Consider the following 24550-nt stretch of genomic DNA (forward strand, 5'->3'; position numbering starts at 1 on the left):
AAATTTTTCCTGTGCTCCCAGTTGGTTAAAAGGTAGAAATGCTGAAAAACTTTGTAAAAAAAGTTTCCAAACCATTTCTGTTCAGATTCCAACTCAGTGGATTTTATCTGAAATTCAGCTTGGATAATCCCAATATCATTTCTTCAAGCTAGCATGGAATGTTCTGTTTTAAGGAAGTTGAACACTGATCTTACGTTTTCCCATGCTATACCTGAATTTTAGATTAGGTAACCGAGAACACCATTTTTCCCATTTATAGATAGCTGCCTAAATAGGATGAGGTGGTCAAATGCTCAACTGACTGCAACTGTTGGGTGAATTCAATAGCTTGAAATCTTTTTTAATTTTAATTGAAACTTAATATATTTTGCTTTTCAATGTGAAAACATATCAAACTAATCCCCTTCCAGAAATATTTGATCAATGCAGAAATTTACTTTTTCAGCTGGAGGGGTGAGAGAAAGGGGAATAAAAATAGTTCAGTTCCTGTTGATAACTGCCTTCTCATGTTCAATCAGATTTGCAATCCTTAAGTAAAGCATGAAGTTTGTTACAATGCAGCCAAGCCCCCAGATAGGCCTCAGAGAGGCACTGGCAGATGCTTACTTCTCTGTGGGCTCTTCCTTAGCTACTCTTACTGCACCTAACACAAGTACTAGGCTGCAGACATTGTCTGTACAGCACTTCTCTGCCAAAGTCTGCATCTAACCCCAAATCTTTAAGACTGGGCATAGAACTATAAGATCTTAAAATCAAGTCTTCACTATAAATTGTATCAGTTTATACTTAGATAACTTTATTTGCATTTTCTCCTGAGTAGACTATTTACCATAGCTATGTTTATTTTAAATGTCCCTCAACATAGTCTGTAAGCAAATATATTACTTCATTAAATAGCAGTTGTGTATGTTGGAAAAAATGCTACTGAGTTTCAGCCCCATTTATATGTACATCATCACAGAAAGTAATTTTCAGGTGACTTGTACTGTATTTTGTTAGTTTTTCTTTACAGATGTCTTGAGATAGACACTGCAGAAATATAAAATATTATGCAGTATCTTTTGAAATTGTTTGTTGTCCAGTGTAGTACCTTTTGTAAACTGCTTTCATACTGAACTTTTCTCTGATAAATATTGTGTTTTTCTTTATTTATTGCCATCATATTTTAACAGTGGTTGATGCTGATATTGCCTGCCATTACAAAAGGTTTCCAATGCACCTTTTTGCCTACAGAGTTCATACACACAGACTAGGTAAGAGTTTATTGCAATATAGGAATATCAAATATTTAATAGAAAAATGCTGACACTACAACATATTTTTTAGACGTATGTCTCATATTCACATAAGTATTGGTATGTTGTAGGTAAAGTAGTGAGTGGATACAGAGTGAGAAATGGTCAATGGACATTGATTGGTAGACAGAGTCCGCAACTACCACAGGTTGGTTGTTTTTTTTAATTCTAACTGTAAATTTTAATTATCTTTATTTAAAAGTGAGAAGCTGAATTGCCAGTCATGTACCCACAGATTTGCATCATGGTGTTTCCACTGGTACGTGTTGTTGTGCCACTGGAAGTGAATACTGCCAAGTATTATCACAATTACATTGTGATGCAAAACCTTTCTGAAATGACTTTTCAGATGCATAACACTGTCGCTCTCTTGTGTGTGTATATTGACATAAATAATATGAGACGCTTTCACTAATTATGGTGGGTCATCCTCTCTTTCAGGCATTCTATCCAGTAGAACATCCTGTAGATATTAGCTATGATGATATCCTAGCAGCTAGATGTGTGTTCAGTGGTGAAGGCAGAACTGCAGAGACACATATAGGGTAAATTTTCTCTTTTTGTTCCATTTCCTAACCATTTTTTGCAAAGTATTGGTTATGTGTGGAAATGTATTTGTTTCATTTCTTCTTCCAAGATAATTCTAACAAACTGTTAAATTCTGCCAGAATGGTCTGTTTTTCTGTCCAGTCAGCTAAAGATTTAACTCTACACAGTGTTCATTGCCATTACTTATGTGAATAATCACTTTGCTGAAGTGTTCAGAACATTTCTGAGGTGAAGCTATGCTGCCAAATTCCTTACTCAGATGTTGTGCTGTTCTGCACTAGAGAAGGGTTCAGAATATCAATTCTAAAATATGTGGTTTTAATAAGTTGAAGTTATTGACTGTTTAAAACAAAATAATAAAGCTTCACAATTCTCTTTATTATTTCAGAAATAAAATTTATGGACGCTTATAAAATTCTGATAAATTTTTGACCCATCAAAAAGTCTAAAATTAAAAATTCAGAATAATGTACCAGTTACCTTTTTTTCCAATATAAAAATATACAGGCTTTTATTAAAAAAAAAAGAAAAATTAGTAGTAATGATAAACAGGAAAATCTGAACTGTGTTTGTCAGTGATTCTATTCAGCAGAAGACGACAGAGCTCTGTAAGATCAAGTTGGCAAATTCAACTGCAAAAATAGATGCAATATGAATATTCTCTTAATTGGCTCCCATTCTTTGAACTGTAATTTACTGCATATGTGAAGTATGAAGATACCCTGCAGAAATCTCTCTGTACGTGCTGCATCACCCCCAAGGGATGAGTTTTTTAGGGCACTAAGCACCCTAAGATTACATCTCAGTAGAGGGTGAAGGATTCAACACAAATTTATGACCTTGCAGTGGGTAATGAAAATACTGATGAGTAGCAGCTGAAGCAAAATGGTTTGAGAAGAGGTTTTTACAAAAGCAGTAACGCTAACAAAAATATAACCAAAATTTACCTTAATTTAACTGTAGACCTTTTCTTCACAAGTTCTAAAAGTTTCTGTCATGTTTCTGTAACATTCCCCAAAGTAGTTCTTGTTTGTTGAATAATCCTTACAGTTTAAGGAACTGTCCTAGGACAATTGTAGTCTTTTCTTTCATTGTACTAATATGCTTTCAGTGAGGAAGTAATAGGAACAGAAACTAAAGAAATAAGCAGACTTTTAAATTTTTAATACATAATTTTTACCTATGAATTATCAGAAACCACACATAAGCATTTTAAGCAAACATTTAAACTGTTACACAGAAACTGATGCATAATATTGAAGTATATATGGTTGGAGAATAATTATCACCATAATATGAAATGAATGGATGAAAAGGAATGCATTCACAACAATGCTGGTTATATGGAAAGATACACAGCTAAAATAAATTTAATTAAAATTGTTTAAATCTTGGAAAATGTTGCCCTGATGTTGCAGTTGTCTTGCTCCTATTCAGAATGACTCCTGAGTCCAGAAGAAACATTAAAAGAGCCTTTGAGTTCCAAATACCAACACTGAAAAAAATGGGAAATACAAACATGAAAGGAAAGCTGTGAAATAATACTTATCTGAAAAGGATCAGTTCAATTCTGAATGTTTACTTTCCCAGTCTCTATATTTAATTTTCTGCCTGTGTTTTTGTTTTTCCTTAAACTAGCTGAAAAAAGGTCTTAAATTTCTTCTGTGGTTTAGCTTTAATATACATAGAAGGCAGGGCTAAAACGAACTTTGTCCATTTCGCTTTTCCAAAGCTGATCAGTTAAAACTTAACTGTTCATAATATATGTTAACTGTAGTTAAAACATGACCTGTTCTCAATGTTATACTTTAACTGTGTAATAATTTCTGTGACAGTCAACTAGTCCCTTTCATATGAATGAAGTGTTGTTTTTGGCCAAGTCAATTACTTAGTAACTAACTTGGGAATGAGGATAGATGTTCTTGTTTGGTTTTTATCCCTTACTTACTATGCTATTTGCTTTATACATTTAGTCTTGGGGTTTTTTTATGTTTTTCTTTAGTTACATTAACGGCTTTCTATTATCTTACATTATCTCATGACCCCATGGTTCCCACTAACCTTTTTCATCCTGCTTCCTCTCCTAGTCTGAGAAATTAAATTAGGTATGGAGGCATGCCTCTTAAATGTGTAGAATTTGGCAAACCCAGGTTCAGAAGTGAAACCTGATTTTGCTTGTGCAATTGACTACATACAAGTTTTGGGGTAATTACACGAGCACAGACAATGTCTCTGGTCTAAAGAGGTGAGGCAAGAGTCATCTCTTGTCCTGGTTCTGGCAAGGATAGAGTTAATTTCACAAGGAGCCAGGACAGGTGACCCAAGCTGGCCAGGGGCTATTCCATACCATGTGATGTCATGCTCACCATAAAAGGGGGGCTAGTTGAGCAGGGGAGGGGGCGTTGCGGTTTTGGCACAGGGTTCCCTGACAGTTGGTCGGTCCTTGGATCGGTAAATTGTTCTCTGTTATCACCCATTGTGAATATCCGTTATCAGTACTGTTGTTGATTGTTTCCCTCTCCCTTGCTGTCCCAGTAAACTGCCCTTACCCCAACCCTCGAGGCTTTGCCGTTGTTTTTCCGTTCTCCTCCCCATCCTGCCGGGGGAGGGGTGAGCGAGCCGTGCGTGGTGCTCAGCTGCTGGCTGGGCCTAAACCACGTCATCTCTTGAAAAGGTTCATAAATTGTCCATTTCAGTTAGCTGGATTTCTCCTCCAGCTCAGACTTTTGCAAATTAAAGGGTTGAATTATCCTTTGTCAAATAAGAAGGACATAAACTATTGTTAAGTTATAAATAAAGCAAGATTTCTTCTAATTTTTGCTACTGACCTGTAAGTACTCCATGGAATCAGCCACTGCATTTTATAACAGATAACTTAATGATGTTTCAGAGTAAACGTTAGAGTCGATACAGTGTCAAGTAGTATATAGCTTACCAGTCTAAGGGATATCAAAGAACTAGAGCCCATTCAGTGTAAAGATCATATCTTTGTAAAGGAAAGTGCCACTGGCCACGGTGGCTGCTTGTTTTTCCAGTTGCAATGTCATATATTATTTAAAACTCTTAACAGACAGAAAATAGTGCAACCTGTATCTTTCCCTTTCAAAATATGTTTAACAGGTATTGTACCACTCAAAAGAAGGTTTGTGTCTGTAGCAAAATGTTCCCTCTCAGTATTTATGATTCTTTAACTGCATTATCTTGCTTTTTGATGCTAAATCTTCTCTTTCATTATGCTTCACTGTGTATTGCTAATATACCAAGATCTAGATGCAGTTCTGGATCTCTGTGTCAGTGGTGTGAAGATGGTTAACAGGAATTTTTAAATTTTACTTCTTTTTTGTAGTGAATCAGCATTTCTACTCATTAAACTTGTTCACAGAACAGGGTTCTCAGGAGTTCAAATATTCTGGGTTTTCTGTAAATTTACTAAAACTGTTGTTGACAGGTTTTTGGGGTTTTGGGTTTTTTTTTTAAACTGTAAATATTTAAAATTATTAACGTTGAAAAGTTTATACACAGTAACATGTGGTAGGTGAACCAACATATGTGTGGGTTCCACATTCCCTTTCCTACTGGAGTTTTAAAGAGGAGGTAAGTATAGTGACAGATACAGGGAGTCCAACAGTGACGTTGATGCTTTCTAAAAGCATAAGGAGAGCTTGCCAAGTCAAAGTCTGTTTTTTGTGGTCTCCAAGGGATGCTAAATTTTCGATGCATGGAAAAATACCAGTTCCGCTTTTGAAACTGACTCTTCTCCCATGTTCCTCCTGTCTCGCCTCTGGCTGATGTCATTATTGTTGCTATGGTGAATAAATGAATGCTGCACAGTGCTGCTGGAAATTCAGCACTGATGTCTTTTGCAAGCAGCTAATAGGCCACCCCTGTATCTTTTTATGAGTGTGGACTCACTGGTTAATTGTGAAAGCTAATTAAAAAATTTTAGTGTACACCCCTTTATTTTGTGAACCTTTCTTTATAAGTCCTAACTTATTCTGTTGTCAGGATTGTACTTATAAATAAAGGATACCAACCTATATGGCAGAGAAGAAAAACAGAAACAGATCATAGTTGCAAAGACAACCTGTATTGTCTGCTTCACAACGTAATATTTTTCATTAAAATTCTTTCTTGTACCAGCTGTTTTTTCTATTGAAGACAGGATTGTGTTGCAGTACAGAAGACCTCTTCTGTTTCAAATACATGCACAACACTTATCAAAGAACTGAATTTTGCTAGTGTTTAATCATTCCTCTTGCACTTAACGTTTTCCTTACAGAATCTTGCAATGAAGTTATTCTAAAGATGTCCGTGTTATCTTCTCTTTAACAAATATTTATGGTGTCTTAATAAGTAATGAAATTAAGTTTTGCTGCATTAGAACCAGTATGATTGGCCAATAAATGGATGCACTTGAACATGGGCGGGGCGGGGGGGTAACTGTCATAAAAGATAGCCGCTAAAATGAAACCTAGACGTTATTTGCAATGATTTTAAGTTAGGTTTGGCCTAGATTGACACAGAAGTGTATGAATGGTGATGTAATGAATGATACAATTCTGTCTCATTTCATCCTGATATTTGCATAGTTGATGGCACACTGGGGACTATGAGGAGTGTACTCAGGAAATGAGAAGGAAGAGCAGTTTAAATAGTTGATGCAATTTTCTGTAAAATCAAACCCAAATTGTTAGGAATTTCTGAGATACGTGGGGAGTTTGTGCAAACTGGTATTCTCTAGTATAAACTGAAAGAAACTTTTGATATTCACTGCAATGAAGCTATTAAAAATTTTAGTGTAGGACTTCTAAAAATTTCATTCCAACTTTTTAACATTCTGTTAAACAAGTTAGATTAATTGAATAATAGCTATATTCAGCTCATTTTTTCCTAACTGCCACATCTTTTCTGTGTTGTGTAGGGGAACAGCCAGTGATGAAATGTGTAATTTTTACATTATGTACTATATGGAAGCCAAGCATGCTGTCTCATATATGACGTGCACACAGAATGCAAACCCTGACATGTTCAGAAATATACCACCAGAAGCGAATATTCCTGTTCCAGTCAAGTCTGATATGCTAAAGATGACGCATGGACATCATGAAGGTGAAAAAAAAATTGCAATCAGTTTTATTCAAGTCTTTTTATGCTTACTGATGTGTTTCTCTGTGTTGCTTTGATATGCTATATTTTCATAAAAAGGAAATGCAATTCTGAATAACGTTCAAATTGCTGATTATAGACCATCACAGGATTCTGCTCTTGGTTTTGGTGGAAATGTCTGCCATAGTCTTTTGTCTGTTTCTTTCTATTACTGTCTTTCAATTTCCAACACATTTTTATAGCTACGTGAGCTGTGTACCCAAAAGATTGATCCTGTTTCCATGCCAAATATCAGTACTTTATACTAACAGTTTGTTAATATTTGCTTTATCTTCTAATTCCTACAAAGTTAAATCATAACATTTCAATAGCTTTCTGGATTCTACTGCCTTGTTATGGAGGGAGTCAAACGTTTACATTAAACACTAGTAGGCACATTAAGTTGGACCAGCAGTATTATCCAGAAGTAATCTGACTGGTATGTCTGTGTAGCAAAGTACAAATTGTATTTTTATTTCCATTGTTTTACTGCTGCACTGTTTGGTGCTACTATAGATAGATAAAAATACCAAATGTTCATTTCAGAAGGGCTTTTTTCCCCCAGTAGGAACATATTCAATTCCATTCACATGCAGAGGTTAACATCATATCCTAAATCCATTTTTCAGAAACCAAGGATTCTGATAAAACTTCTTTGCTGCAGCAGGCCAAAAAAGAAGAGGAGGAGATTTTGGATCAGAGTATGTACTTGTTTATTTCTACGTCAAGTGAGGGAGTCACTAATGTAAAATACTGATAAATTATATCCTGATTGTTAATGAGTTATGAAGTTTTTAATCTGTTTATCCATAATTGATGCAATTTGCAATGTTCCATACAGCTAGTATGATTGCTATATAAGAAATAATAAAAAAAAAATAGTCTACCACTGATCTCCAGTCTTGTGGGTAAAATTTATTAGTGCATTTTAATCTCATTAGATTTTCCTATTCTTACTTTAATTTGCTAAAGAAGCTTGTAATCTATCTGTAAGTGCAATCCTAAAGAATGGACACAAAAAAATAGTCCTATAGCATATAACTATTCTATTTTCTATATGTAACTATCTGTTATTAGCTCTTCTCCTATTTCTCAGTTTGTATTACTGTGTGAGTATTAGGGAATAATATGTTCTAATGCTTCAATATTGGTTGTACATGCAATATATTTCAAAGCCACATTTCTGCAATGCAGTCTTGTTTGCTGAGACCACTATTCAGTATACATCCTCATCTGACATGTTTCTATGGAAACACACTGCATTGTTTTGTCCATTTGAAATTAGTTATGTTCTTAATACGAAATATCAAAAACAGTAGTTGCCGTGAGAAAATTTTGTTTCATGTTCTTAAATGGTAGTTTAAGATAAATTCTCCCATCATTTACAGGAGCCTAACTTCACTTTTACTTTGATACAGCTCTAACTTCAGTTGCATTATGTGTGTGTAAGCAAAAAAAGCAAAAGGAAAAATCAGATCAAGTTTTGGGTTTTTTCCGAAGAGGGAAAGCTGGGTGGTTTAGAAAGTGGTTTTTGGTCCTTCAAGCACATGAGCACCTGGTAAGATAGACTGGGAAAACCAAGAGCTGAAAGTAATCTGCTAAAAATTCCATACAATTGAAGTCTGGTTTTGTGGGGCAAAGTGGTTTTATGTAATTGTGTTGCCAATTTGTCCATCTCCTCAAGTAACTTTAGCGAGTTAGCCAATATCAACCAAATTTAAAAAGTGTCCTTACAACAATAAAATTCTGCAGTTTGGAGGAAGGGAGCAGTGAACCCCTAAGCTGCACAGAAGCAAATACATACTTTCACTGAGGTCAAGGTTATAGCTTATGTTTTTCCCTTTGTGGTCTGGTGTGACATACTCTATATGATAAGCTTATCTACAAAACGCAGATCCACCAAAACTCAGGTTTTGATTAGTTCTGTTGCTGCTGAGCTGTTGCTTAGTAAAGTCAGCCTTTGATTTGCTCTGAAGATAGTACTTCAACGATTTTTCCATAATTCTGTGGTTTATCTTGCATGGTTTTTTTCTCAATGACTCATTATGTTGTAGCAACTTCACTTTACCCTCTGTAATTTCAGGTAACTGAAGTAAACACTGTTACTTCACTAAAACTGAAATAGTTGTTAAATTGTTATGTTGCCCTGGCGATACTTAGAAATCTGGGGGGTAGAGGCATGGTCAAAGAGACAAATTTTGATGTGACTAGCATTAAATCTAAGCATTTGCCTCAAAAGCGGAAGACAAAAAAGCCTGCCATGTGAAAGTATTTGCATGCTAATTGTGTATATCTATGCCTGGGCATAGATTTAGAAGATGTACTTCCTGCTACACACAGGCGGTTCATTATATGGACACCTCAAGGAGTTTCCATTGCTTTTACGTTAAATTTTCAATTTCATCACCATCACTCATCAGAAGCACATTAATAAACAATGCAAATGTATTGAAATAAGTAGTATCACAAAGTGAACTACCACTCAGCATGAAGACAAAGCTAAATCCCTGTTACGTTCAAGTTAAACTGAACTTACCTTGATGAAACTGACCTCATTATATTGTTTCTGAAACAGCAGTGTCACTGTTTGGTTAAGATAAACCGTTCATAGGAAGTTAATTATTGTAAGAAATGCAATTGATTTAGACATATGTGCATATAGGAGAGTTTCCTGTTCTTGCTGAAGCACAAAGTCCCTAGCAAAACAAATATTATTTATGTTTATGTTTTTTTGTTCATCATTAGAAGTTTGATTAAATTGTATTCAATAAATACAGTACTGAAAAAACCAATTATCTGTTCGTAACATTGACCATGTCTGCTAGATGTCTCTTCTTTCCCTGTAGAAAAAAGGCTTAAATGTGTTTCATTGTATTAGTACAATGCTTTCCTGGCTGTAGTCTGTGGCATAATATAATATAGTTTAAGTTTGGTTTGGTATGCAAGCAGTGAAGCAGCCTTTACTATTGAGAAAGTCAGCTGATGCTATACCTGAAAGTTGTATAGACACAATAGCAGGAGTAGTTTCTTAATAACAAGGAAGAAATATACAGGTGATGGTTAATAAGATGTGCAATATTTAATTTGTTGACCTGTGGCTCATGATTTGATATCTCATTTTGTGTGCATTAGATGTGATCATAAACTTTTTTTGAAGCAAAAAGGACTATTTTTTTCATAGTAAAGTCAATATAATTATGTTTAAATGGTTAAAAAAAAAAATTAAAGGGTGTTTTGAACTGAAAATTCACCTGCAGCATATAACCCAAAAATTAGATTTGATTTTTTGTTTTATAAAGTCATGTGTATATACATGTATATGTTACTTACATATACTTGGGAGAGAAAAGAGATGGGATTTTCATCTTATTTCTGGTATTAATGCTTACTGTGACATAAAAGTACATTTTTGCTTGTGTCTGGCTTAGGGAATTTAGAAGTTAATACCAGAAGAGTAACTTGTATATTTTTGCCTCTGATGATAGAAGCTGAAGTTGCAATTCTTTTGCTCTCAGTATTGGTCAGTTGTACTGGCAATACAGGGTTTTTTCCTCCTCATCCCCCATTGTTTCATGATTACCGTGAGCACAAGTTATTCCAGGAGCTCAAGTGGTGAAGTTCAATACAAGTCAACTTAAGATCTCTTTGAATGTCCCAACTAGACTCATGTGAGGTCCCTTTATCACACTTGAGTGTTTTAACTGAAATCCCATTAAACCTCCTACATTTAAAATAATATTACAGCTTCAGTCTAGCATTCAGAAGTTAGCTTTTATAAAGTTTGGCTTTAAGTCTACAGTCATAGAATTGCTGTCCTGATGGGTGAGATAGGTTGCATAGAAAAACACCTCACTGGACTTCTACCTCATTGTTTTGGAGATTAAAATGTGTATAGTGACTGAAACAGAGACCAACATAAAGAAAAGATTATGACTTCATGGTCTAAGGCAATTTGATGGTATCTGATTAAAGTGTGTTTTATGTTAGACTCATCAGAGTTGCTGAATGGTTCTAAGTAGCTTGGGTACCTTCGAAGTCTGATTTCCTTGTACGTTTTCCTAGCCTTTGAGGGTGGACAAAACAACTGAAGCTAAGTCTTGCATATACACTGCTCCTATTGAAACTGGTTGAAAATGTGGCTTGAACATAAGATATAAAATATAATGTGTGTACCCTGTAAAATCACATTTTGAGATGTTTCTATGTGGACACCCAAAATGAATGGATGCTAAATGACAGTTCTGGCTATAGATGATGGAATAGAAATGTTAAGACAAGTCTTTCTGTTCAGTTAAAACACTTGTTCAGGAGTTCTTGAATAAGGTTAAATATAAATAGGTAGTGATGGCCCATTGATTGTATGAGGTTTCTTTGTAAGAAGAATTACCATCAGAATCCATACAAAATGGTGGCTGAATTAAGGTTACACATAATTCTGCAATTTATAACCTGTTGGATGCCTAACCCATCTCTTATTTATTTCAGTTGTTGTATGCTATATTTGCACATGAGTGTGCACACACCCACACAGATACTTTTGCACAACATTTTTGTTAACTGCTGGAAATATTTTGCTAGGTTGTGGCTGAATCTGTGAGTTTGGAAACTGAAACATCTGTTCAGTGTTGCATATTTTGCTGTTTACGTGTGCATTTCTGTGAAAAGCTTGTTACAATAAAAATGTATTGAACAAGGCTTTTTTGTATCTGGGATAGAAATTTCTGTCTAGTGAAAGGAGGAAGTATAGTTCCCCCTCTTTTTTTGCCTCATATCTCTTTTGTTTCCTTTTTTTTAAAAAAAAAAGAAAGGCCTACAATTTCTTGCAGGATAGATATTGAAAGGAAGAGGAAAGGAGAATCAGCATGCAGACAGATCTTGGATTTTTCAGGTAACGAAGTAGTGTGTTTCTGTGATAATATTACAGAGCAAACCTATGGCAGCAGAGTCAATCAATAAGTCTTGACGTATTTTTATGCCAGCATATGTAGCTATTAGTTACATTCCTTTCTAAAATAAATTTCTCATAATTTACCTTTGCTAGTTTGCATGTGGTTGTTAGAAAAGAGAGGAGTTCAGTTTGGTAGGTGGTTAAAATTTCTTAGGCTGATGGAGAAAGGATGAGGCTTGAAACAGAAGACAAATTCACAGTATTGATGTGGGATGCCTAGAATGAAGTGCTAGAGAGATTTTTAGATTGAGGCCAGACATATGAGACAATCTTTAAATGTTTTCAGGCTTGAGATGAATGTTTGTTGCTCAGAGGTTATATGAGAACCCTTAAATAGTAAGAGAAAAGTGACTGAATTAAACCTTGGAAGAAAATGCTACTGAAAGGTATTGAGAGCAATATTTACATTTAGAGAAATATAATTAGGAAGATTCAAAATTGCAGGGAATTTGCTTGTTGTTTCAACACTGAAAGATCCTGCTCAAAGCTGTAAATTAAAGACGAGCCTTTGATTTGTTTAGAACAAGGTTATTAATGGTCTTTACAAAAGCATCTCTAGCTCAGTAAAGAAAGGAGCATCAGATCTAAGCAAAAAAAATGCAATTGCATACCTATGCAGGAAAAGACTATAATAAGCATGGAAAGAAGCCATTTTAAATTGAATGTTTCAGTCGTCGTTGTTTGACACCTGGTTTATGTTCTCTGGCTCTTAAAATTATAGAGGGACTTCCCTAGGTATTTTCTGAAATGTAAAAGACTACTTATCAATGAACAACTGCAAAAATTGCTTATAGTATCATTAACGTGTCTGAAGAAACAGAAAGTGGACATTGTATTAGTACAGGAAGAGTTCAGAGAAATGAAGTCATAGCACAAATAGAAAACACAGCAAAAATTATTATTATTATAATGGGCAAAATGGTTTCCTTTGTTATAATCTTCATGTCTTTTTTTAAAAACTAAAGCATGATAGTGCTTAAAAGAAATAAACTGAAACTAGCAGAACTATTCTTTAATAAACATCTCATATACATAATTTTGTGAGAAAAATGTATTTACAAGTATGTAATGCATGAAATAGAAATTTGAGGTGGAACTGGCACACTGTGCCTGAATTACAAATGTCTGTAATACATCCAAATGAGCACAGCAAAGTCCTATGTAGTGAAACCATTGTGTTATTGCTAGTCATTTAGCAGTAGCTGATAAATATATTTTATTGTAACAAAATGACTGGTGCTTGTCAGGAACTTATTACTAGTCAGGAAAGAAAGGAAAGAATTGGGCAATTAGGAGACTGCAACAGCTTGGGTTTTGAGTCTCAGGTTCTGATTTGTTAGTGAAGAACACCCATCTGTAACAAAATGTAATCCTCACTGAAGGCTCTTTCATCTTTCATACTTTCTCTTACCTTTAACACTCTTTTTCCTGGTTACAAACTCCTTTAACCTAGTGATTTTATAAGCTATGCATAGACTCTCAAAACATTTGTACATTAAAACATTTTGACACTTGAATAAAAAAAGAAACAGTTAAAACCAAGGAAAGTGCATATCCATTGCAATAGTAGTAAAAGCCTTTCTTAAGGACATGCAGACATAGAAGGAAACAGCTAATGATTTTATTTTCTAACCTTTTCTTCCATCTTTTTTTAGCTCTGTAAGCTGCTTAGAAATGCCTTGAGAGCAGATACAGTTCCTGTTCTTCAAACGTGTCAGTTTGGCTATGTTATAAGTGCGCATCACTTAGTACACAGTGGTGGTGACCAAGAATCTTTAGAGCAGCTTAACCCTTTTCACCTCTTTGTATGTATGCCTCCTTCCCCCAGCTCCTCAAATCCCTTCAAAAAGGAAACAGCCTTACTTAATTTTTTTTAGTTCTCAGCAATCTTTCCAGTGCTTTCATCAAAGCAACAGATTAAATCAGTGTGGTAGGGCTCACATGAAAAATAATAGGAGACTAGAAGCCATTTTGAAAGTTGTTTTGGCCTATTATGTCAAACTGTGTCCAACGTCACTTCAAATAAATTGACAGTAGATTTTGTTCACTTCTGCAATGTCTTTCCAAGCCTTTCTCCCCTTCTTTTCTACCAGCAATGTTATCTTATGTATGCCTGTTAAAATGAGCTTAGTAGCTTCATCTAGGAGCCAAAGATGACAAAAAAATTAAGCTTTTAATTGTGATAAATATTTATTTGGAAGGCATTTATTCATGGTGGCACAGTCTTAAAGGTGATACTTGCAGCCAAATTTCCATATCTTCATCAGGAAGATAGTTCTTCAGCAGAAGTAGACATTCTCTGATATGACTCTTAACATATTATGTAGATCTGAGATTTAAGATGAGGTGAAGTCATAGTTGGAGTCCAGATCATGTGAACCCTGATTTCAACAATTCTGAAAAGGCAAAGCACTAACTATTTTTGCCAGATGAACATGCTGAATGGAAGCACATCCTTGTAAGACAGAAACATGTGGTCTCGGAATAGACACCATTTTATTCAGAGATAATTAGGAAGCCCAAAGTCAACTATGAAAACTTGTCTCTTACTACAGTCATAATAGAATTGAGACATGAGTTTGGAGGCACCAGCATACTACCTCCATGTCTGATCAGACATGCTCAAGAAGAGGAGACTTTCAATACTGGCATTCACACCAACTGAGCTGCAGCAACACACACATAAACTTTGCAGTACCTGTCCCCTGTCAATACAGAGGACTGCTTGCTAGATTTTTGCTCTTAATCCCTCAGTTCTGGTTGTTTCCTGGAAAGAAATCATTTTGTCAAAAGGCTGCAGTCGTGGCTTTGTGTTTGAAATCCTGTTCAGTCTGATTCCTAACAAAAGTCTGGAAAGCCACTGACAGACTGGGGAGCCTGTCTGAACTGTCTCAGTGAAACTGTACCGGCATTATGACACAAATAGATTTTCTGGATATGAGAGTTCTCAGACAACACTAGGGTGTTCTTGCCTTTTTTTCTAAAATGCAGTAAAATGGGTTTTGACATCTCTATCTTAACAGCTACACATTCAAACTCTCTGGACAGGCTTACTATGGCAGAACTTTCCATCTGTCTCATAGCTTGATCCTGCAGCACCATGGCTAAATACTTCATCCAGATTGGAAATTGTACTTCCAATAGCATGATGGTGTACTGCGTAAGGACCATGGACAGCAACTGCTCTCTGCAAGTCGGGGAAATCATGCTCTAGCACTGAAAAAAAAGGACTGTTATACATGGATAGTTCAACACCATTGGAATTCTACCCAGACCTTGGTGGTCAATATACTAAACTGTTTTATTAACCTTAAACTAAATTGATCTTTTATTGAGATCAGGTGAGGTTCATTTCACGGTTTGCAATGAAGTTGCCAATGTTACAATTTTATTTGTTTGAGTAAGTTTTCCAAAACACTCTTCTGTAAAAGAATTTTCCTAGAGTGGAACCACCATAGTAGTGAAGTTTAAACTTACTGGAATATGCTTGTGCATTGTTTCATTCTGGAGATGTTGGTCTTGACAGCTATTCCTTCAGAATAGAATAAACTCTAGGTAATTGTAGCCAATCTTCTACTACTGTATTACATAAAGGGAAGTGTCCTGATAGCTTACACATCAGAAGTGCGTGTAAGCATCCTCTGTGAAACTAACCTAATCAGTCAGCTTCCCTGAGACTGCACTGCTAGACTTCAGTTATACAAGAGCAAGTTGCTTATTCACCTGTGTCTTCTTCTAGTTGTAACCAGGCATTCTAAAGGCCAGGCTGTCTCATCGCAAACAAGACCAAACAAATAACATGGTGCTTCTGTTCCTTTCCCACTGACTATCTTCAGGCAAGCAACATCCTACAACTGTTCCAGCTGGTACAAAACATCTGTAAAGCAGCAACAGGAGCTTGTGCCTTGGTGTTTGCTGGATATCGCTTTGCAGAGAGCAACTGTTAATCAGAAACAACATGAGTCTACTCTTTACTTGTTACCTGTAGTGAATTCAGAACTATTTCTTAAAAATATGCTGCTTATAAATTTATTGGAATCTGCCTAGGAATCACAAAAAAGTTGGTCCCAAATAATATGGGACCTCCATTCAATGTGTGGAGTTTAGAGAACAGTTGCATACATTGAGTAATCAGAAAATTTCAGTTCTTCCCTTTCATATCTGCACACATCTCTTCTGCTTTGTAAATAGTCTGAATTGTGTCAAGATGCCAAGAAATTGAAGGGAGACTTCAGCCTGCTGTTTATGCCAAACATATGGAGATGCTGGGTGGATATGTTGGCGTCGTGGATGTCTTTTGAACTTAAGGTGTAGAGATTTCATATTCATTTTCTCAAACACATTTACTTAAGGTACAGATCACAGTTTCAGAGCAGCTACACTTCAGACCACTTTCACTCTCTGAGGCACACCTTTTTTCATACATTCAGACAGTTCCTAAATATTCTTAACTGTTGTGGTTACAATACCCCTGCTTAATGAAAGCACTAATAGGACAAACTCAACGTGGAAAATATCTCATCTATAGCCACTGACATACTCAAACCACCTTACTCAGTACTCCAGTGTTTGAAAGTTCCTCATATATCTTGTGGTCATAGGCTCAGTGCTAGGAGAAAACCAGAACTGATCAACCTACTTGGAGTTGAGTCTCTGATTAATAGCTCCCATAAAAACACTGGAATTTTCTATGAAAGCGTCTTGTCCTAAAAAGTGTTCCCTGGGTGGTTTTTTTTGTTTTTAAGGTGGATTCCCCTGGTCTCTTTTCTTCTTGTCCTCCACTGGGTCCTATCTCTTAGCAGTTTCTTTTGTAGTAAGAGACGCTAATTTCAGACAGGTAAACCGAAACATTTGTTTGTTTGTTGTTTGTTTGTTTAAATCAACAAGCAATATCTATTTTAGAGAGTGAGTTAAATATTCTGTGGCAACCATTGCATAACAGAGGTAGAATACAACGTGTCTGGCTGAAGCAGGAAGGTGACAAACTTCATTGTTCAAATAGAAAGAGCATATGAGTTGTGAGTTAGGGATCTGAAACCTTTATATAAACTGTAGCATGTTGCTGTTCTTTTTGTGACCAAGAATTACAAGTAAATTGATCAGACTGTTGGTACAGAACTAGGAAAGAGTGAACTGGGCAAAGATCGCTAACGTTGCTTTAAAAAGGTCTGCAGTTTAAAATAGCACCAGGCTTGCTGGTTTAAGGAGACTTTTCAGTTACCTTAGGCAGAACACTATTTTTACCATTCACACCTCTCCATTGGAAATGACTGCATATAGAGAAGTCAGTGAGCTTTGCTCATCTGTGGGGATCCAGCCATGGATAAAACCAAAACATTTGTACATATGAACTTTGTTTAATTTTTTAAATGGTGCAAAAATATAGTGTAAGCCAATAGAGAGTATTTTAATACTGAGTGTTTCCTAAATGGAGGAAATTCTAGGTGTGTTTCTACATCAGCACCAATTCCTGGATGCTTTAAGTAGAGAGTACTGAACCTTATTAATTTAATTATAAACCTTTCTCAGAATAAATATGGTTTGTATCCAAAACTACTATTATATCATTTTTTGAATATTTGGATTTGTTCTGAATCAGTCATTGGACTAGTTGAATGACCGTATTAGGATTATGAAGCATTCTAGCTTCACAATTGCATTTGAAGCAAATAATTCCTATTTGTTATATAGCTCAACAATTTTCTCTCTTATCTAATTTGCTTTGTTCATTTCATTGAAATTGGCCCTGTTACTTCAGCAATTATTTTCTGACAGAAGATTTCATCTGGGATATTTCATTTCCAAGGGCAAGGGATGGAATCCTATGCAAAATCATTGAACTAGGGCTGTTTATAAATATGACAGATCCTCTTAGCGTCATTTCCAAAAGACTTGTTTTCCTCTATCCCAGGCTGCAAATGATGGTTTCTGGTTCTGAATGTTGGGTTTTTTGGTGAAAGCTTCATTAGTTATAGTTTTGCTTTTCTAAAAAATGTCGTAGCCTGTCATAAAATAGTACAAATTCTGTTATGAGTTATTTGTACTTAAAATGAAATAGAAGTATACCTTACTTGCATTAAAGCATATTGGATGTCTCTTTCCATACAAATGGTGCAGTTGTATTTAACTGTCATGGTTCAGCCTCAGCTGGCAGCTGAGCAGCACGCAGCAGCTCACTGACCCCGCTCCCCTGCTCTCCCACCCCAGTGAGATGGGGAGGAGAATGGGAAGACAAAGGTAAAACTCGTGGGTTGGCATAAGGACAGTTTACTGGGACAGCAAAGGGAGAGAGAAACAACTACAACAGTACTTAGAACAGAATACACAAAGCGGGTGATACACAATGCAATTTGCTCACCCACCGGAGACTCAGCCTGTCACCGAGCTGCCACTCCTCCCCGGCCAGCCCCCTTTATATGCTGAGCATGATGTCACATGGTATGGAATACCCCTTTGGCTAGTTTGGGTCACCTGTCCTGGCTGTGTCTCATCCCAGCTTCTGGTAAAAATTAACTTAATCCTAGCTGAAAACAGGATATTAACATAGCTATAATAGTTTCATGCAGCCAAGATGTTTGGTTAATAAATTCTAAGTGGGGTACCTGCTGGTTAGCAGAGAATCCCAGGAGAGGGATATACTTGTCATCATGTCATCACTTTATTTAATCCTGCAAAAAGAATTTAACACTGACTTCATCAAAACCTGTTTGGATGGTTTGAATAATTTGTGAAGAAACTTGCAGTTCTGGAATTTGCATACCTAATTTTTGATTGATTGCTTTGAGCTATGGTGGAATTTATTGAAATGCTTGTTGGTGTCTAAGAAAGCTATAGTCATAACTGCATTGCTAGCAAGGAACTTCAGAAAATACTGTTCCCTGCATTGCCAGATGATACTGTGACTAAGAGGTGTTACTGTTTGGAGGAAGAGGAGGGACAGGACCCAGACTGAATTAATAAATGAAAATTTAATGGATCACTCTATTTTACTAGTGTGTCTTCTTTCTACAGTATGGTCTATGAAATCTGTTTGCAATGGGAAAGTTTGTTTTCTGACAGCCTAAGCTGCTTATGCAATGATAGATTTCAAAGATATTTTGAAATGCAACATGGCTGTCTATTTTGGTCTTTATAAGTAAACAAATGGATAAAACTGTAGAATTTTTATCTCTTTGTTTTATAAAAAAAAGAATAAGCTTCAGTAGCCTGGCAAATCCAGATAATTCCTTCATAAATATCCTTTTTCTGAAGTTTGCACACTTTTTTTTTTTTTTTTTTTTTTTGTTATTCCTAAGAACATCTGTGCAGAGGTGATAATTTTTTATGCCACAGTGTCAGGTAAAAGTGGACATTTGTATGTAAATTAAAGTTGATAAAAATTTGACATTATCTTTTCATACTAGAGACTTGGCTCATTCAGTTCCCGAGGCTGAAACAGTTCCCTCTTATACTACTTTTGAAAATGACTGTTTGAATAACTTTGTTACATTATACTTTGCTGAAGCTTTCTAAAACTACATGATCTGTTATAATTGGTTTTTCCCTCCTTTCCTCTTATCTTTTCTCTTTTCTGTACAGGTGATATCTATTCACTCCTTTCCAAGCTGCTAGGAGAAAGGGAAGATGTTGTGCATGTGCATAAGCATAACCCTACAGAAAAGGCAGAATCAGATCTTGTAGCTGAGATTGCTAATGTAGTCCAAAAGAAGGATCTTGCCAGAGAGATCACAAATCATGCTGAGAGGGACAATACTATTCTTGTCAGAGACAGAATTCACAAATTTCACAGACTAGAGTCTACCTTGAGGCCACCAGAGAGCAGACATTTCTCTTTACAGCAGCCTAAACGCGGTGAGGGAAGCTGGGAAAAAGAACATACAGGAGGTGGGTTAGGGGTTAATTTTATGCAATGAAATGCAATGTAAGAGATGTGATCCACATTAGCAAAATCTGAAGGGAATATCAGTTGATACTTGGAAGAATTTTACATTACAGTTTTCCTAATTATGGAAATGTTATCCCTCTATTTCAGAGGTATTTTGGTGGGGTTCTTTCCCCCTCCGTGTGTGAAGAAAGAATGTATACCAATGTTACAATCCCAGTACTTTTTGGAACACAGAGTATTTTTTCTATTCTCAAGACTTAGTAATTTCATATCAATTATGCTACAACAAGGTAAACACAGGATATAGTAGTCACAGGAAGTGAAGAATTTCCTTAATACAAGTAACTACTATAAAATGGTCACTGGGATAATCAATGCATTTTATGAGTTTTCTGATTACCTTTGTCAGATAGAAGATTTTACAGAATTTATTGGATGTTTTTTCCTCTCATTCAGAAATAGTGGTAGTTAATCCTGAAAAATTCTTGAGAAGTAAAATTTTCTGCATATTTATTTCAAATTGGGCTTGGCTATCCAAATATTCTTGGACAGGCTGTTTTATTGTACTAGGATTATAATTCATTCCCTTCAGGTTTCTATGACAGCAGAAACCATGGATGTATTGTGTTTGTTTTACTTGCATTTTGGTCTCTGTGGTATTGATTGTGCTTAGTCTTACTTGCTAATGTGGAAAGCTAGATAATGCAGCATGTGACGAACATAAAAGAAGCTGGTATGTATGCATGAAAGTCATCTGTATGCATAAGCTGTAGCAGCACATGCTTGCTTTTATGTTGCAACCAGCCAGCTTGATTTTTCCATGTACTGTTGTACACAAATATACATCATTCATCATTGGATTTTTATTTCAGTTAAAAATGTCAACGTGTATTGTCTCCACTTATGTGAGATTCTGTTATAGTATACAAATTCTGCAAAATTCTGGGTTTGTATTTAACAGAAAACCAAAGATGAGGACTTGCCAATGTTATGTTATGCTAGTCAGTTGAATAAGAACCTGGCATAGGGGCAAAAAACAGGTGGGATGTTATGTGGCTGACAGAAGTGTAAATCATAAATAATTCCATAAGCGACACTGGAATGAAATGCTTGGGAGAGTAGTATGTGTGGCATTTCTGCAAAACCAGTTTGTTCAGTTCAGACTAATAGCATGTGATGTATAGCAGGGAAAAAAGAAATTTCCTTTCTGTTTTAACTGATCCAGAGGAGGGAGTGTCAGTGAACTGAATAAATGGCTTAGTTGGCACACCATATGGCATGAATTTTAACTACGGAAAGCATTTGCTCAGCTACTTTAGTAGCTCTGTATTCATTTTGGGGGAGTTTGTTGGTGGAGGAATAATTAGTAAATGGACTTTCAAACGATGCAATTTTGAGTTACAACAAAACCAAAAATGAAATAATCTTATTTAGCATTGATTTATTTTTTTAAATGTTTGTGATACTGCTAACTACAGAAATTCTGAACTGCTGAAGCTGTCAGTGCCATCTTTTGGCAAAAGAACTTCTCTGGCAATAAAATCTTTAAGGAAATGTTTTGTTTCTGGTTTGGGTAGTATTTATATATTAGAAGAACAGAAACTTCCATAACAGAATTTCCCTATTCAGAGGAAGAAGTGGGACATAAAGAGTTTTAACTTGTCTTGATTTAATAAAAAAATTTGCGGCCTTCATAAAATCCTTTACTATATTGAATTAAAAAAAAACCTCAGTATTTCTTAGGACAAGACTCTGGTTGCTGTTAAATTAATTACGTTTAACTGTTTAAAAATTACCAGAATTAAAATAGTTTAATATTTTTTTGTCTTGCAAATATTCTGATTTTAAGCATGTAACTGGTTTGAAATAGCAAGTGACTGATATGTTAAGTAAGGTTGTTATAAATGTTATAACTTTATATTACTACTCTTCCTGCACTGTTGTTGTCTTATTACCCCAAGACTGGCCACTCTCAGTCAGGTTGTTCAACATCACTACAGCCAGTACAGTGATACCTCCTAATCGAGGCAAACAGTGTAATTTTCCAGTTTTTAAAACTCCTCCATAGATTTAAATAAATAAATATTTAGGACATTATTTTATAATGTCCAAAATATTTGTCAAGATTTCAATGACTGCCTTGATGGCAGGGAGTAAACACGACTAAAATTTGTAATGTTAAAAGCTAGCAAGAGCTTCCAGGGATTTCTGGACAGTAAATTGCAGTTTTGCCAACAAGTAAGTCTTTATTCTTTCACTTCTAGAGAGATTGGAGGCTGATTTGCATGTTATAAATCTATGTATTTATTTATAGTTTTATTGATTAAATGAATTACTCTAAATTACAAGGTAGCAAAGATCTGGTATGTAGTTTAGAAATCTGATTTACCACAAAACCTGTAATTGTATATTTATTTTTCTAATAAAAATATTTTAGTGGGGAAAAATAATTTTTTTAGTTTTGTGTGTAACTGTTCCATGGACCACTTAGTTTTGTAGGGAATTAATAATCAATCTTAGATAAAGGAAGTCTAAATTTAGTAAGTAACTTTTTGTAAAAAGCTAGTTGCCTTAAGATAAACTTGTATGAAAGAACTTTCAGTATGAGGCTTTCAAGGGGAAAAGAAAAGACAACAATAACAAACAATTTTGGAAAAGTGTGAGAAAAACTAAAGGTTGTATAGAGACTGGGGTTCTTGTGTTTAGACTGTATTTCACTCTACATTCATTTTATTGTTTTGATCTACAAGGAATCTTTTAGTCCTTTAAGTATAAACATTTTGTATTTTATAGTGTCTGCCTTTTGAGAGACCGAATTTTACATATGCCAAAATTTAGGCTTTCTATGTTTAGTCTTCTATTTTTTTCTAGCTTTTCTGAGAAAGGCTCAGAGGGTAAGGAGCACTGTAACATTAAACATACACAAGTTTTTTGCAAGGTAACTTAGACTGATATGGGATGAGCAAGTGAGGAAGCAGACACCAGATTTCCATCTTTTTATTCCTTTCAAAATGCTAATGTCCATGAATATACCTGGTACTGCACCTGCTGTGACCAGCTAAACTGTACAGAAGTATGAATATGTATAATTTTTTTTCTTAACAGCTTTTCTTTTAGCTTTAAATTTGTGTTCAGCTAAAATTGCTACAGAATAGACTTTCTTGTTTTAGAAGTTTCTGATTACTGTCTTGGATTCACCATAGTTGCTAACTGCCTTAGATTTGTCTTAGATTTGTGTTAGCCGAAAGAGTTTCTCAGTCATTTACTCTAGCTATGGTATCTCAGACTACAAAGGTAAGATACCTCCTATCCTGTGGTAGGTTTACAGCACTGGTTTTATCTTTCCCATGCCAAGATTGTAGAAAACAGTTTTCCCTCCACCCCATCCTTGCTCTTAATCCTCAGACTATGTCTCTTCCAAGTGAAATGGAAGTGGGGGAGTATGCTTATCAGAACAGCTGGGTTGCACAGATGACCTGAAGGTATTGGGCATTGTCTCCCTTTTCATTTTCCCTTTCATTAGAAGGTCACTTCCAACTGAACCCTCTCAGACTCCTTGGATGCTGTGTGTTAAGGTCTCTGATCTGCCTCGTTTCAAAGCACTGATGCCCTGGCACTTTGTGAATGGGGATATGTGTTTCATCTGGCTAGATGGTACCCCAGTGGTCGGTTTTTAGGATCACAGCAAAATACAGAAACTTCTGGTGAACTAGAAGTTGCAAAGTACAGCATGGTGCTATCAAACACATTGAATACTAGTAAAACAGCTCCAGTTTTACTTAACTGCAATGAACTGCTTTCTGTTCACCTTCAGTTTGGCTATACATATCCACATATGAAGTCTGCTCATTAGAAATACCTGAATTATGCTGAACAAATTAGTTTCTGAAAGGAAGGAGTGATGGACTTCCTAACATGTAGAAGGCATTTTAGGATTTGTTTGTGTTTTTTTTTTCTTTTAATAGAATTAGTCACATTTTTCTTGTGATTACATTTTTTGTTTTGTGGAATATTGTTCAGTTGTCTCTTAATACTGCCAAAGCAATCCAGACCAACCTCTTCCAAATAGCATTTAAGCAGTCTATTTGTGAGAATTAATCCTTATAGCCAATGCTCTACAACTTTTTCAAATTTTGGACTGTTCATACCTTTAATCAGTGTAAGTCTGTTTTTACATAAAACAGAGATTGAAGTAAACATCTTTTTATATTTTTAATTTTAATCTTTAGGTCGAAAATAAATTTGTCTCCCTTAATTGAGGAGTTTTATGATTTAAGACAAACTTAAAAAATATCTGGCTTTTTAGTAGTGGTTCATTTGCTAAATCCTGTGCTGTTGATTTAGTGTGAAAATATTTGCGTTATTCAAAAACTATCCAGTATTTATTCTTAAAAACACAGTGTTATGGCATAAACAATGACAGATATTCTGCCCTTCTTCATCTCTTTCATCAGATTTAGACACGTACTTCCTGTTTATGCCAATAATATTTGGATTAGGATATGAACACTATCCAGATATAACGCATGTGTTGGCTGTAAGAAGTGCCATAGGCAAACTTCACAGAATTGTTTTACTTGCTTCTTGTTGCTGTTTTTCTTCCTTCACTGTATTTTTTTTTTAGTATTAAGAGCTTTTTTTGAAAAAAAGTCATGAGTCGACCACTTTTGATATGTAGTTAGTTCAGAGAGTCATAGTCTTTGTTATGCATTTTTTAATAAAACACTG

The 24550-nt window shown here is 35.4% G+C and overlaps 1 protein-coding gene across 12 annotated transcripts in view; it reads left to right on the forward strand.

Annotated features, from left to right (window-relative positions):
- The window catches only part of PAM (peptidylglycine alpha-amidating monooxygenase), a 150988-nt gene that overhangs the window by 107546 nt on the left and 18892 nt on the right, over nt 1-24550 (forward strand). For 5 of the 12 annotated variants that reach the window (XM_054810724.1, XM_054810725.1, XM_054810726.1 and 2 more), the window contains exons 10-14: nt 1173-1253; nt 1367-1443; nt 1737-1840; nt 6766-6953; nt 7619-7690. In XM_054810724.1, coding sequence (XP_054666699.1) covers nt 1173-1253; nt 1367-1443; nt 1737-1840; nt 6766-6953; nt 7619-7690 — 522 coding nt within the window. Of the gene's footprint in view, nt 1-1172; nt 1254-1366; nt 1444-1736; nt 1841-6765; nt 6954-7618; nt 7691-11793; nt 11878-19515; nt 19822-24550 lie in introns of all 12 variants that reach the window. The other 7 variants (XM_054810716.1, XM_054810718.1, XM_054810721.1 and 4 more) reach the window with 2 other exon arrangements.

The sequence above is a fragment of the Grus americana genome, chromosome Z (genome assembly GCF_028858705.1).
Source record: "Grus americana isolate bGruAme1 chromosome Z, bGruAme1.mat, whole genome shotgun sequence".
Classification (NCBI taxonomy): domain Eukaryota; kingdom Metazoa; phylum Chordata; class Aves; order Gruiformes; family Gruidae; genus Grus; species Grus americana.